At 41.4% G+C, this 12,829-nt stretch overlaps 2 protein-coding genes across 2 annotated transcripts in view; both read right to left on the bottom strand.

Annotated features, from left to right (window-relative positions):
* Nucleotides 1-2,751: 2,751 nt before the first annotated feature.
* Nucleotides 2,752-9,849, bottom strand: LOC109952222 (uncharacterized). Its single transcript, XM_020587187.1, has 6 exons — nt 9,161-9,849; nt 7,442-7,684; nt 5,259-5,594; nt 4,716-4,795; nt 3,703-4,600; nt 2,752-3,587 (listed from the first exon to the last, which is right to left on the bottom strand). The coding sequence occupies exons 2-6, from the start codon at nt 7,595-7,597 to the stop codon at nt 3,330-3,332; spliced, it is 1,728 nt and encodes a 575-aa protein (XP_020442843.1). The 5' UTR covers nt 7,598-7,684; nt 9,161-9,849; the 3' UTR covers nt 2,752-3,329.
* Nucleotides 9,850-11,826: 1,977 nt separating this feature from the next.
* The window catches only part of LOC109952221 (protein SOGA3-like), a 5,472-nt gene continuing 4,469 nt past the window's right edge, over nt 11,827-12,829 (bottom strand). Inside the window, exons 7-8 of the mRNA XM_020587185.1 lie at nt 12,274-12,829; nt 11,827-12,131 (exon numbers count right to left, since the gene is read on the bottom strand). The exon at nt 12,274-12,829 is cut by the window's right edge and continues 95 nt beyond it. Of these exons, the coding sequence (XP_020442841.1) occupies nt 12,021-12,131; nt 12,274-12,829 (667 nt within the window). The 3' untranslated portion in view covers nt 11,827-12,020. The remainder of the gene's footprint in view (nt 12,132-12,273) is intronic.

The following is a 12,829-nucleotide window of genomic DNA, read 5'->3' on the forward strand; positions in this document are numbered from 1 at the left end:
ATTAGCTCAAAAGGGTGCTTCTACTAAATACTGAGCAAAGGGTCTGAATACTTATGACTATGTGATATTTCAGTTTTTCTTTTTTAATAAATTTGCACAAATGTCAAATTCTGTGTTTTTCTGTCAATATGGGGTGCTGTGTGTACATTGAGGAAAAAAATGAACTTAAACAATTTTAGCATATGGCTGCAATATAACAAAGAGTGAAAAATTTAAGGGGTCTGAATACTTTCCGTACCCACTGTATAAACAAGGCCACACACATAGAATGAAACAGGAAGGACAAGAGGTGAGAGAAAGTGGCTAATATGGGCAAAAACTAGGAAAGTAGGAATAAAGACCAAAGAACATACTTTGACACAAAAGAAAGTGTAAAAAATTGACTAATGGCTCATGTTTGGGGTGATGGGAAGGTAGTGTCCTTGAGGCAGCAACTTGAATTCTCAATTGGAAAATTTTGGGATGCAGAAACCACATTGAGCAAGATAAAAGAAATAGAGATAGACACACACACACACTTTATTTATACCACCCCCGCAGGGTAAGATTTCTGGCACCAAAACACACATCATGCTTGTTATTTTTGTCAGAGGTGCCACATAGCACTGAGAGGTTGGGTGACAGGGCTGAGGCATCACGGGGCCCAGGGACTTCCGTACACCCACCCAGTGCTTACATGACATTTCACACTTCAGCTACGTCTGCCAGAAAGGTGTGTGTATATGTGCACAGGAATTGGTTACTTGCTGAGAAAAATTATAAGCTGTGTAGCTGTTGTTCTTTATACATGTGAAATTCTGTGTGTTTCTTCACCTTGCACAGAGCAGACGGTGTCAGGGAGAACGCTGATACAGTCATATGAGGCAAGAAACCCAGAGCTGTAATCCCTCGTGATGCACAATCACTCTGTCTGTGCTGCACAATAACAACGGGTAATATAACTGCTCTTGAATCAACACTGTCATTGTTAATGTACTTCGAAGCATACTGATCACGGCCTCAAAAATCACTCTTTAGAGGACTGTCTTTAAGATGCCACATCCTTTTTATCATGTACAGTGGATAAAAGTCTACACACCCCTGTTAAAATGCCAGGTTTCTGTGATGTAAAAAAACGAGACCAAGATAAATAATTCCAGAACTTTAGCCACCTTTAATGTGACCTATAACTTGTACAACTCAATTGAAAACAAACTGAAATCTTTTTTTCAGTGGGAAGTAAAAATAAAAAAACTAAAATAATGTGGTTGCATTAGTGTGCACACCCTTAAACTAATATTTTGTTGAAGCACCTTTTGATTTTATTACAGCACTCAGTCTTTTTGGGTATGAGTTTATCAGCAATGCACATCTTGACTCTGCAATATTTGCCCACTCTTCTTTGCAAAAACGCTCCAAATCTGTCAGATTGCGAGGGCATCTCCTATGCACAGCCCTCTTCAGATCACCACACAGATGTTCAATCGAATTCAAGTCCAGGCTCTGGCTGGGCCATTCTAAGACTTTTATCTTGTTCTGGTTAAGCCATTCCTTTGTTGATTTGGATGTATGCTTGGGGTCATTGTCGTGCTGAAAGATGAAGTTCCTCTTCATCTTCAGCTTTCTAGCAGAAGCCTGAAGGTTTTGTGCCAATATTGACTGGTATGTGGAACTGTTCATAATTCCCTCCACCTTGACTAAGGCCCCAGTTCCAGCTGAAGAAAAACAACCCCAAAGCATGATGCTGCCACCACCATGCTTCACTGTGGGTATGGTGTTCTTTTGGTGATGTGCAGTGTTGTTTTTGCGCCAAACATACCTTTTGGAATTATGGCCAAAAAGTTCAACCTTGGTTTCATCAGACCATAACACCTTTTCCCACATGCCTTTGGGAGACTTCAAATGTGTGTTTGCAAAATGTAACCGGGCATGGATATTTTTCTTTGTAAGAAAAGGCTTCCGTCTTGCCACTCTACCCCATAGCCCAGACAAATGAAGAATACGGGAGATTGTCGTCACATGTACTACACAACCAGTACTTGCCAGGAATTCCTGCAGCTCCTTTAATGTTGCTGTAGGCCTCTTGGCAGCCTCCCTGACCAGTTTTCTCCTTGTCTTTTCATCAATTTTGGAGGGACGTCCAGCTCTTGGTAATGTCACTGTTGCACCATATTTTCTCCACTTGATGATGACTGACTTCACTGTGTTCCATGGTATATCTAATGCCTTGGAAATTCTTTTGTACCCTTCTCCTGACTGATACCTTTTAACAACTGCTTAATTCTGACAACAGTCACAGCCCCACAGTAAGAGGGTGTGCACACTAATGCAACCACATTATTTTAGTTTTTTATTTTTACTTCCCACTGAAAAACATATTTCAGTTTGTTTTCAGTTGAGTTGTACAAGTTATAGGTCACATTAAAGGTGGCTAAAGTTCTGGAATTATTTATCTTGGTCTCGTTTTTTTTACATCACAGAAACCTGGCATTTTAACAGGGGTGTGTAGACTTTTTATATCCACTGTAGTTCTTTAGGTATGTTGATGTGGCTGGTCACCAAATGATGTGTTGACGTTGGTGGACATTTGCTCATTTGCAGTGGCAACTAACATGGCTTGAACTGCCCTGGCATGCTGAGAGCTACAGGCATCAGGTAACCATAGACTTGACATTCACTATATCATAAATACTCCTTAATATGAGCCATCATTGATGGAACACAATGAAACACTTCAACAGAGAGAGGCAGGACCTTTATGTCAAAGCGCTGTCATATTTATTACCAAGAAAAAAATACACGAAAGGCATATCAGTCATTTGTCATAGTTGTTATTTAAACATCTTAAATACTGTATATTACATTGAAAATATGATACATTAAAACACACTGCTGTTGACAGCTAGCAGGTTGCTGCTAGGAGCACAAGTGCAACTTAATCCCTTCCCACTGGTGGCCAGTTTGATTTTGATTCGAGATGGCAACTGTGAATGTACCCTCATACTAGGGCTGCATGCTAAATCTCATTATACAGAAAACACATTAAAATTCAATACAAAAAAAGAGGAAATGGACAAAGGGGGGGCGCTGCAACAAAGCAACATGTTGGTATTTTGGTTAAGGTTGGGCAAAGAGAAGCAAAAAGCCAAAGCAACACTGGAGAATGTTGTGGATGTGTTTTACCTTGCGCACGGCATCAAGATAAAATTAAGCATTTTAAAGCATTAAACATTAAAACATATTAAACATAAAAGTTTTTACTATTTACACAGAGAGAGATGACATTATGTGGGAACCAGAGGAGGACTTTTCCCTAGGGAAGAATTGAGCATTATTCAAATGGGAACGTATCACATAATGACAGTCTCAGTCTGAAGAGAATAGGAAAAAAGAGGCCGGTGCTTCAGGGCAGGACTTGGGTTTCTGGTCATGGGACTTGGGGGATGAGTAATGAGGCTAGGGGGCTGGTACATTGGGAACGACGTGGTGGCAATCCTGGCAGTGGAGGTGTGGCTGGCCCATCTGGACGGAGGTCTCTGATTGGCTGGCCGTGCGGGACGAGAAAAGCTCCTCTTAGGTTTTACTGGGGACAACTCAGCTGGGTTTACCTGGACATTGCAAGACATGTCAGCATTTATGTGCTTCATTGGTTAGTTTTATATTAATGTATTTAGAGAAGGACCTCTAATGCTAAACATAATTGTGAATGGAGAAAATATCTACCTGCTGTGGCTCCTGTCTGTAGTCAGTGTGTCCTGTTTTGGGACTTGAGCTGTATTCATGTTGGATATCCAGCATGTCCAGCAGCTCAATGAGTCCTTCATCCCTCACTTGGCTACAGTCTGGCATCTCCTGTCCCACTAACCCACCCCTCTGGATCCTCTGAGCTCCAGATGATGCACTTGAGACCCTGTAGTCCATTTTGGGCTCCGCATGTTGGTGACCAGGCTTCCTTCCTCCAAATCTGTCTGTCACACTATTCGCCCTGGGTCTAACGTTTGGGCTCCCTGCCACCTGTGATCTCTGGGACTGCCGGGGACTGGAATGCGGCCCTTTACAACTGCTGTAGCCTCCTCTCTGATCCTTGTGATTCTGTCTAACAGAGTCTGATACTAATCCCCATTCTTGGCTAGGCTCTATCTCTGCTGTCAGCAAGTTGGAATCTACTTGGCGTTTTTGGATAGGCATGTGCACGGGCACCTTGCTGGCACCTGTAGTGGACCCTGCAGCTCTGCGCTGACAGGCAGGGGTGGGGCACTTGGGTTCTGGGGCTGGTCCCTGATGGGTCACCACCCCTGATTCAGTAAGCACTTTGCCCTCGTTTTCCTGCAGCATGGCTCCAAACTTCTTGAGAACAGAGGGGCTGCTGCACTTCTTTTCTCCCAGGATGCCTGAACTGAAGGACTTCCTGTCTGAAGTGGGAGGTTCAGCATTTGAAATTGGGAGCTGAGAGCGTGGTTGTAGAGCAAGAGCATCCCTGTGTCCAAGAGGAGGCTTGGCATCTGTGTTTTCTGTGTTGGTGGGGCAACTCTCTCTGCAGGGGGAGCTCTTCATGTGAGACACTCGGTTCTTCCTGTTTTCAGTCTCCTCAAAACAGCCCAGAACCTGCTCTTGACCAAGCCTAGTTTAACATAAAAAGGGAAAACAAAACAAATCAGAAACACACAAAACTAGCTTCACAATTTGTCATTCTATAAAATGTCCATGAATGTGGACGAGGTATGAAACACTCTTACCGTTCATTCCCAGATTTGCTTCTTATATCATCCTGGTATGCAGGGATGTCCTGGCTCACCTTGATTGTGTCACTGAAGTGCTAAGAATAATAGGAAAAATATACAGTATTATCAAAAGTCCATATAAACCTCACATACTTATTTAAAAGCTTTTAATTAGTATGAACATTTCAGGATCACTGGTGAGATTCCCTTTACTGTACCTTTCCAAATCTCAACCTTGAACATCATTCAATATACCACAGCTAAAACTATTGTCATCTACTGTACTTTAATGTTGCACTGCCCATGGTGTTACATTTGGACCAGGAAATGGTCTTGATCTTTTTCTCGACTGCTCTGTCAAGAGTTAACAAAGTGCAAGAGCTGACTGTGTAAGTAGACTCGAAGCTACCAGCTAACTCTAATGAATATGCTGCTGACTGAACCCTAGATTTGACTCATGTCGCATCCACCTAGTATCTGGTTTCATCAGATGTGCAAATGCCAACAGAATGAGGCCCAAGGCAGAGAAATAATCAGAATTGCTTTTCCTCTACTTACCACGTGGCGAGCTCTATTGTTCTTCCGGCTGACTTGTTTCCCATGCTCCAAATAATCCTGCAATAATTCTCCAATCTCAGAAACGCCGTTGGCATGGCAGTAACTGTGACCGTTCTGATAACTCACAGGGCAGCTGTACCCATTGGGTTTATAGTTACAGCCATGGCTGTAGCAATGTGGCACTGATATAGCTCCAGAATGAATCTTGTTGTGATGGCTAGGAGCAAAAAAACCATTGCCATTGTGTGGAAGACCACATTCCATTTGGCTGCCATTTTTCTGGTTGTCAGTAGTGATATCGTTCGCTCCTCTGCGGGCTTGAACGTCCTTGTACAACTGAAAAACAAAATGGAAAAAAACATTGTATTATACCTAAGTAGCTGTATTGCTACATGCACATATTGTACAAAACCACAGCTCAACAACGGGAACTATGTTTATATAAACAACATCTTATAATTATCACAAACATGCTGCACAACCTAACCTATATTTATGATAAGCACATGGTTACACACAGTGGTGGAATAAGTACTCAGATCCCTTACTTAAGTAAAAGTAGCAATAATGCAGTCTAAAAATGCTCTTACAATTAAAAGACCTGCATTCAAAATGTTACTGAAGTCAAAGTACAAAGTATTAGCATCAAAACATACTTAAAGTAGTAAAAGTACTCATTACTCAGAATGACCTATTTCACATTAATGTATATCATATTATTGAATTATAATTGCTGACATCACAATTAATGTCACAACTGGTAAACAGGGAGCTAATTTTAACCAGGTTACAGGTATATGCTTTTAATTTGAAGAACTTCACATACTGCTAGGTAGCTTGTGAATTTTCCACCAGAGACCAATAAGGTTTTAGGATTATACTGTAATTTTTGTATTAGTCTGGCTCTGAAAAATAACTAGTAATGAAAGTTATAAAATGAATGTAGTGGAGTAGAAAGTATGATATTCACCGCTAAAATGTAGTTAAGTCAAAGTATGAAGTGGCACAAAAGGAAAATACTCAAGTACAGATACTTCAAAATTAAACTTAAGTACAGTACTTGAGTAAATGTACTTTGTTACTTTCCAGCACTGTTTATACAAGTATTGGTTTCCCATTGCAACCTTTATTACTTCCCTTAGTATCCACTTTCAGACACCATATGTGTGTGCCTTTGTATTACTTACATCATAAGGACCGAAACCGGTTAACACACACACACTGTGGGGACTTGGACATCACTGAATTTTAGGGTGGCAACATGGTTTAAGGTTAGGTGTTAGGGTCAGGGTTAGGATTAGGCGAGTAGTGGTTATGGTTAAGGTGTTAGGGTAGGTCTACAGGAAATGCATGTAAGTCAATGTAAACTCCCCACAAGGAATGAAAACACAGCGCGCGCGTGTGTGTGTGTGTGTGTGTATGAGAGAGACTGAGAGAAATTGTGTGCATGCATGTGTGTGCGCTTGGCATGACTGTCAGCACATCACAGTGTAATTAGTTTGTTAACATTTGTCTCTAACATACTGTAGCTCCATTAAGGCCATGGTGTTGAGTCAGTTTGTGTGCTGCCAGGAGTTTATTATGGTGCACAAATACATGCGCACACACACACACACACACACACACGTGCAGCATATACACACTCATATTACGCTAATTAACACACACTCTAGGGACTACAGAAGCATGTCATAACCCAGAAACAAAACAATTAACATGTTCACACACCCCAGTTTCACATGTGAGACAAATAAATATTAGTAATTCTGTGTAGCCAAATGTCGTTATCTTTCTGGTTAAGACATGGTTAACGTCATTATACAGCTAATTAATGTGAATGTAGTTAACCATAAATACAAGCTACTGAATTTTAGCTCTATATTTTTACATCAGTCGATGTATTGTTGTATAGTAGAGCTCAATTAAAAGAGAGAGACCAACATGCTGAATGTTTTATGACACTGGCACTGATGTATCAGAGTCAAGCTTAAAACACTGGGTTGCTCCTCAAAACCCATTTTTATGTTATCAGTCAAATCCCCCCTTCACTGGCCTTAACACTGCATTGACCCTGTGTTTAATGTTCTGTACTGTACCGTGTTTGTGTGCCATCATTCCAATGTAACATATGATTTCAGAGATTTTAGAGCAAAGGGCAGCTCCAGATTGCACTTTCACGTTACCTCTTCGATTTTCCTCTGGATGTTCTGCAACTGGTCCTCCCACTCTTGCATCTCCAGGTCAAAGTTGTCCATCAGCTCTAGCCTCTCTTGTCCCCAGCCACGGCCACTGTGTTCCAGCCCACGCTCTAGATCAATGGCTGCCATGACGCAGGCCATTCAATAGCCAGAGGCCCTTTTCTCTTTCTCTTCTGTCAGAGGTCACTTGTAGGGTTGCCAGTAAGGTATGGAAAGATTATAGAAACACTATAAAGACAAATACACAGAGAAGGGATGAAAAGAGGTTTTAATAGCTGGCATACATACACTTACTGTCCTCATAAATGTCAGATATTTAGCATTCTTGTCTAAAATTCACAGGCATGTAAGCCTACCTATGCAGCATGTGTGGACACGGGTGTTACATGACAGCCATGTGTTTAGACTCTTGGTGACTTTGACCTCTGTACACCTCATGACATTGAAAGAAAATAAATGTCAAGTATGCACAGGGGGGTGGACATTTCTTGGAACCTGACCCAGCTATGCACACATGACATGACTTGGGTAAACCTGAAGTCATGGAGTTGCTCCAACAATGAGATGTTGATGACATGCTCACTTTTTAAATTTTAGATGTGTGGTCCCCAACCTTTTCTTGCACAGCTGCACAAGGTTTAAGGTGTCACTTCAAAACATAAATTCATTTTTTTCTTAGCTTTCCTTTTACCCGTCAACAACTTCAAGAAACTGACTTCTTTTTCAAATACAGGGTTCAATATCCAAATGTCTTCTTCAGGCCTTTGCTTTGCATTACTCTAGGTTACCCTTCGAACCCTGTAAATGTGTTCTGGTCAACATTCAGTGGCATGGTTAGGTCACGTCCCCAGTAGCAGTACTAATTACCTGACTGCTTTTGAGCTAATCAAGTCAGGTTTTGTTGTTGTTGTTGCCATCATTTGAATTAGACGTATCCTTGCCGAAAGTGCCCGAATGTACCACCCACTTTCCTGCCACCTGTGATGTAACAGTAGAGATATTAATAATCTTGTAACTATGCATAGTAGAGTGGCTGCCTGGTCTGCGTGCATGGAGCGGGGGCCAAGAAAGTGAATGTACTGTATGCAGGGCCAAAAGCAAAACATTACTTACATTACTATTGTGACGTCTCTATGCTATTAATTTGAAATATTTTTAAATTAAGCCACAAAACCACAGTAGTGGAAAGTAACTATGTGCATTTACTCAAGTAGTGTTTTGAGGTATCTGTACTTTTTCCTCCGCTACACAACTTTAGTAACTAGTTGCCTTTCAGAATCAAGTTTTAAAAAGCAAAATACAAAATAATCATAAGACCTGACCCCTGGTGATAAATTCAGAAGCTACACAGCGGTATTTCAATTATTTGCATATAAAGTAGTTAAAATGAGCTCCACCTGTACTGGCTTCAACATTAAACAGGATATACACCATAATGCATCAATAATAGTAATTCAATATTATATACAATGAGTACTTCTACTTTTGGTACTTTAAGAAGCCTATATTTTTATGCTAATACATTTGTACTTTCATTTAAGTAACATTCTGAATGCAGGACTTTTACTTAGAATACTTTTATACAACGGCATTGGAATTTTTACTTAAGTAAATAATACGAGTAGTTCTTTCACTACCGCAAAACAGTAAGAAATTCATACTACAGCTGCCACTCCCACATCAATAAAAAATATCTGTCCTTACCTTGCTTTACATTAAAGTTTCCTCTGCCCTCCAGTATAAATCATTAGCCTGAGCTGGTCCCTGTGCGTAGTGTGCGCCTCAGACTCCAACAGTTTTACTCCCCTTGTCAACCAACTGTTAAGTATCGCTCTCTCCGGTGCTTGCCCTCTTGTTTCCTCTGTTACGTAAACCCCCGTGGACTGGATTTAAAGGGCTCCCTTTTCCTAGTCACGCTTCTGCTGCTGAGGATAAGCCTGGAGTACTGGGCTTTAGAGTAAACAACTTGTGTTCCAGTTGGGGTACCCAGCCTTTATACTGCTCCTTAGTGTTTACGTGGGTGCGCTATTGGAGCTGAGATCAAATATCATAATGTCAAAATTATTCCAGCATTTGAAGTCTCCATGGGGCAACTGTCATCACCAGAAACCCAGCTATAATTACTGGGGCACAGAGAGAAAGGGAGAGTGTTTACATGGCTATTTCAGTTGCTGCAAGACTCGGCCAATAGGCTTCTCTGTTGCTACTCTGCTTTAGGATGCTTGGGCAGATTTTGTCTTGTGATCATGCTCAGCTGTAAATAATTTTTTCCAAGGGGTGCCAAATGGGTGTAGGTGACAAAGTGAGTAATAACGTGTCATAGTCAATAATATCTTTATTGAGGGTAGTTAATGATAGAGAAGTTGCCAAATGAATACCTGGCATGTTTGGCAAAGTAATTTTTGTATTTTTCAGTATTTAACTATCATTTGTGGTGGACTTCACATGATCTCACCTTTGAATATTTTACATGATCTGATATATTTTATATTTATATAATGAAAAATTATATGGTACTTTATGCTTCAAAATGTGCACTGGAGCAAAATATGTGAAATCTCATGCTATGTCCTGAAGTACCCTCAACCTATAACGGTGTTCCTGAGTCATCCTGCTGGAGTGGCATCTGAAGACAGTTGCTACTGTTCACCTGCCACACCATCAATTACTAATGCCGGCCTCTAATTAAGGGTCCTGCTGGAAAATTTTGTGGCCCCCTGGACAAGGTCTGACATTTGGCACTCGACATAATCATCACAGTTCCTTCCAGTTTGAAGTCCCAGGATCATCTCTATTATCCCCTTAATCTGCTGTGTTCCCCAATGAATGACAAGTTAGGGAGAGGAATAAAAAAATATATATCCTTACTTCACCTAGAGGCAACAAAAGCAGGATGGTACAGCAAGTGTCATTCTAAACAAAGAAGTTATAGGATAAGGATAATCACCTTTATTGGCCAAGTATGTTACACACACAAGGAATTCCGGTACAGAATGGAGGCAGCCATCTGCGGCGCCAACTCACACCGATGGCTCTAACCATTGGGGGCAACTTGGGTGTTCAGTGTCTTGCCCAAGGACACTTTAACATGTGGACTGCAGGCACCGTGATTTGAACCTCCAACCCTCCAGTTGGGAGACAGCTGCTCTACCCACTGAATCACAGTCACCCCCAATAGAATGGATATAGAAGTCGTATATCCATCTGTAAGCAGTTAAACTGTACAGTATGTAAACGTATTTCAATTTAAGAGCCCACTAAATAGCTTTTCATGGTTTTCTACTGCATCTCATGGTTCACATCAGTCACAGAAGCCAGTTTAATTCTACTTCCATGTTGGCTTATCAAATTAGTTTGAATTTTTTCTTGGGCAGTGGGGTGACATATTTTTGCCTTTATCCTTAATGAGGGAAACAAAGAAACCTGAAACAAATGTGAACAGCCTGACTCAAACCAGCCGACATTGCACACGCCCTGTGCATGTGTGTATATGGTGCATTATGCTGTAACCATTTGGCTAATGGGGCACCCTATGAAATGCCTTTTTTGACTTATTTAACCAAAAGTTAGATGAAACTATTGATACCACCCTCAAGCGATAGAGCCAGCTAACTACTGCTAACTATGAGAAAACAGCCTGGCTTTGTCAAAAGTTAAAACTAAATATGACTAACAGCACCTGTTTGTTTAATGTAAATGTGAAAATGAAAGCCAGGCTAGCTGTTTCCCTGTGTCCAGTGTTAATGCTAGCTCTGACTGACTCTAGCTTCCTTTGTAGAGTACAGATATGAAAACCGTATCAATTTTCTCATCCAATTCCCAACAGGAGAGCAAATACACGTGTTTATCAAAATGTCAAACTATTACTTCAAGAAAGGCACCTCAGAAACGGAATGTATGAAAGGTCCTAAAAGTGCTCTGGAAAATGGAACTTTAGGGGCCGTGGAAATTCCCAAGGTGAGGAATGATCTTATGTAATCAAAACAATCTACTACACGTTCAAACAGACATATTGGTATATCCCAAAACCACACAAATGTCCAAATACTGAAGACATATTATGCGACCATTTTCTTTTTAATTGCCTACTGTCATGTAACACTCATCTCAACTAAAACAGGACTTTGTGGTCCTCGGTCAAAAGGATGCAGACTGATAATAATGGTCATTTTTTTCATTTACTTGCTTTTTCCCACCCTGTTGCACCACAGACATAAGGTCTATGACTCATAGGTGAGACTTTTATACTGTAAAACTGGGGCAGTATCAACTCTAGCATCTGTTTCTATTTTGTAAAGTGACAATCTTTCTAAAAAAGCAGTTAATAACCCACCTTCTTGACAGACAGCTGCAGGCAGTAATGCATTATGGGTAATGTAGACTCCAGTGTTGAATCTAGCCACACCTCCTTGAATGTGCATGCAGTCTTGGCAAGTGCTGAGCATTTCCTGTGTTTTTGGTTACCTTGGCAACAAATGATGTAAGCAGTCAAAACAAACAAACAAAAAAAATCAACAGAGCAAATAAACAAATGAGGGACAATGAAAATTACAGGAGGTATACATCACAGGACAAAGAAAAGAGTAAAAAGAAAGACAAGTTTAAAGATGGTGGCATAAGAAAGGGATGAGAATAACACGAGGATGAGGATGAGCAAAATGATGGGCTGGAACATCTGTGCAGTGGAAGAGTGGAGTGACAAATTGTAACAGATGAGAAAGAGGAGGGATCAAGCAAGAAAAAGAGGGAAACAGAGTCAACATTAAACTGTTTCATGTACCACCTTAAAACTCAAACATATTTAGTCTTTCTCTCACCGACAGTGGCTCCTGTGTCTCTCTGTCCTCAAGCCTTGGCACTTCCAGTCTGTCTATGAAGGCCTGCAGTTCTTTTCGGAAGGCCTTCATTTGGGCATTAATGCGATACAACAGCTCGTGTTCCCTGATCCTGCTCCCATCATCCTCTCCACCCTCCTCTCCTCCTCTCCTAAACATTAGGTCACCATTTGATACATAGACTCTTGCCTCTGATATAAAGGCGGCCGTGTCAGCAATGAGCCGGTCAATGGTTCGAACAAGCCTCTCTGCTTCTACACGGATGTCAATCATTTGCTGCTGGTCACGCAAGCTGCACCGGCCACCAGGCAGGAAGTGAGCCAAAGTGGAAGAGGAGGCACCCTCGGGTCCAGTAGGGGTGTAGAGGCCCCTTGTGGGTGTCAGGCAACGGCCGCTGCCATTATTGATTCTGACCTCATCTGGGTCACTTTCGCCGCCTACAGGACCCTCACGTTTGCGGTGAGGTGGGAGGAGGCGGGAGGAGGTAGAGTCCTCATCACTCTCACGTCGACCACTCGTTGTACCGCCTGCGTCGCTT

The sequence above is a fragment of the Monopterus albus genome, unplaced genomic scaffold (assembly GCF_001952655.1).
Source record: "Monopterus albus unplaced genomic scaffold, M_albus_1.0 scaffold443.1, whole genome shotgun sequence".
Taxonomy (NCBI): domain Eukaryota; kingdom Metazoa; phylum Chordata; class Actinopteri; order Synbranchiformes; family Synbranchidae; genus Monopterus; species Monopterus albus.

What these genes read in the sequence shown, in the direction of transcription:
- LOC109952222 (XM_020587187.1), bottom strand. Translation starts at nt 7,597, where the DNA reads ATGGCCTGCGTCATGGCAGCCATTGATCTAGAGCGTGGGCTGGAACAC. An exon ending in TCCAGAGGAAAATCGAAGAG is followed by an intron (nt 5,595 to 7,441) that starts GTAACGTGAAAG and finishes TTTGTTTTTCAG; the next exon opens with TTGTACAAGGACGTTCAAGC. An exon ending in AGCAAATCTGGGAATGAACG is followed by an intron (nt 4,601 to 4,715) that starts GTAAGAGTGTTT and finishes ATGTTAAACTAG; the next exon opens with GCTTGGTCAAGAGCAGGTTC.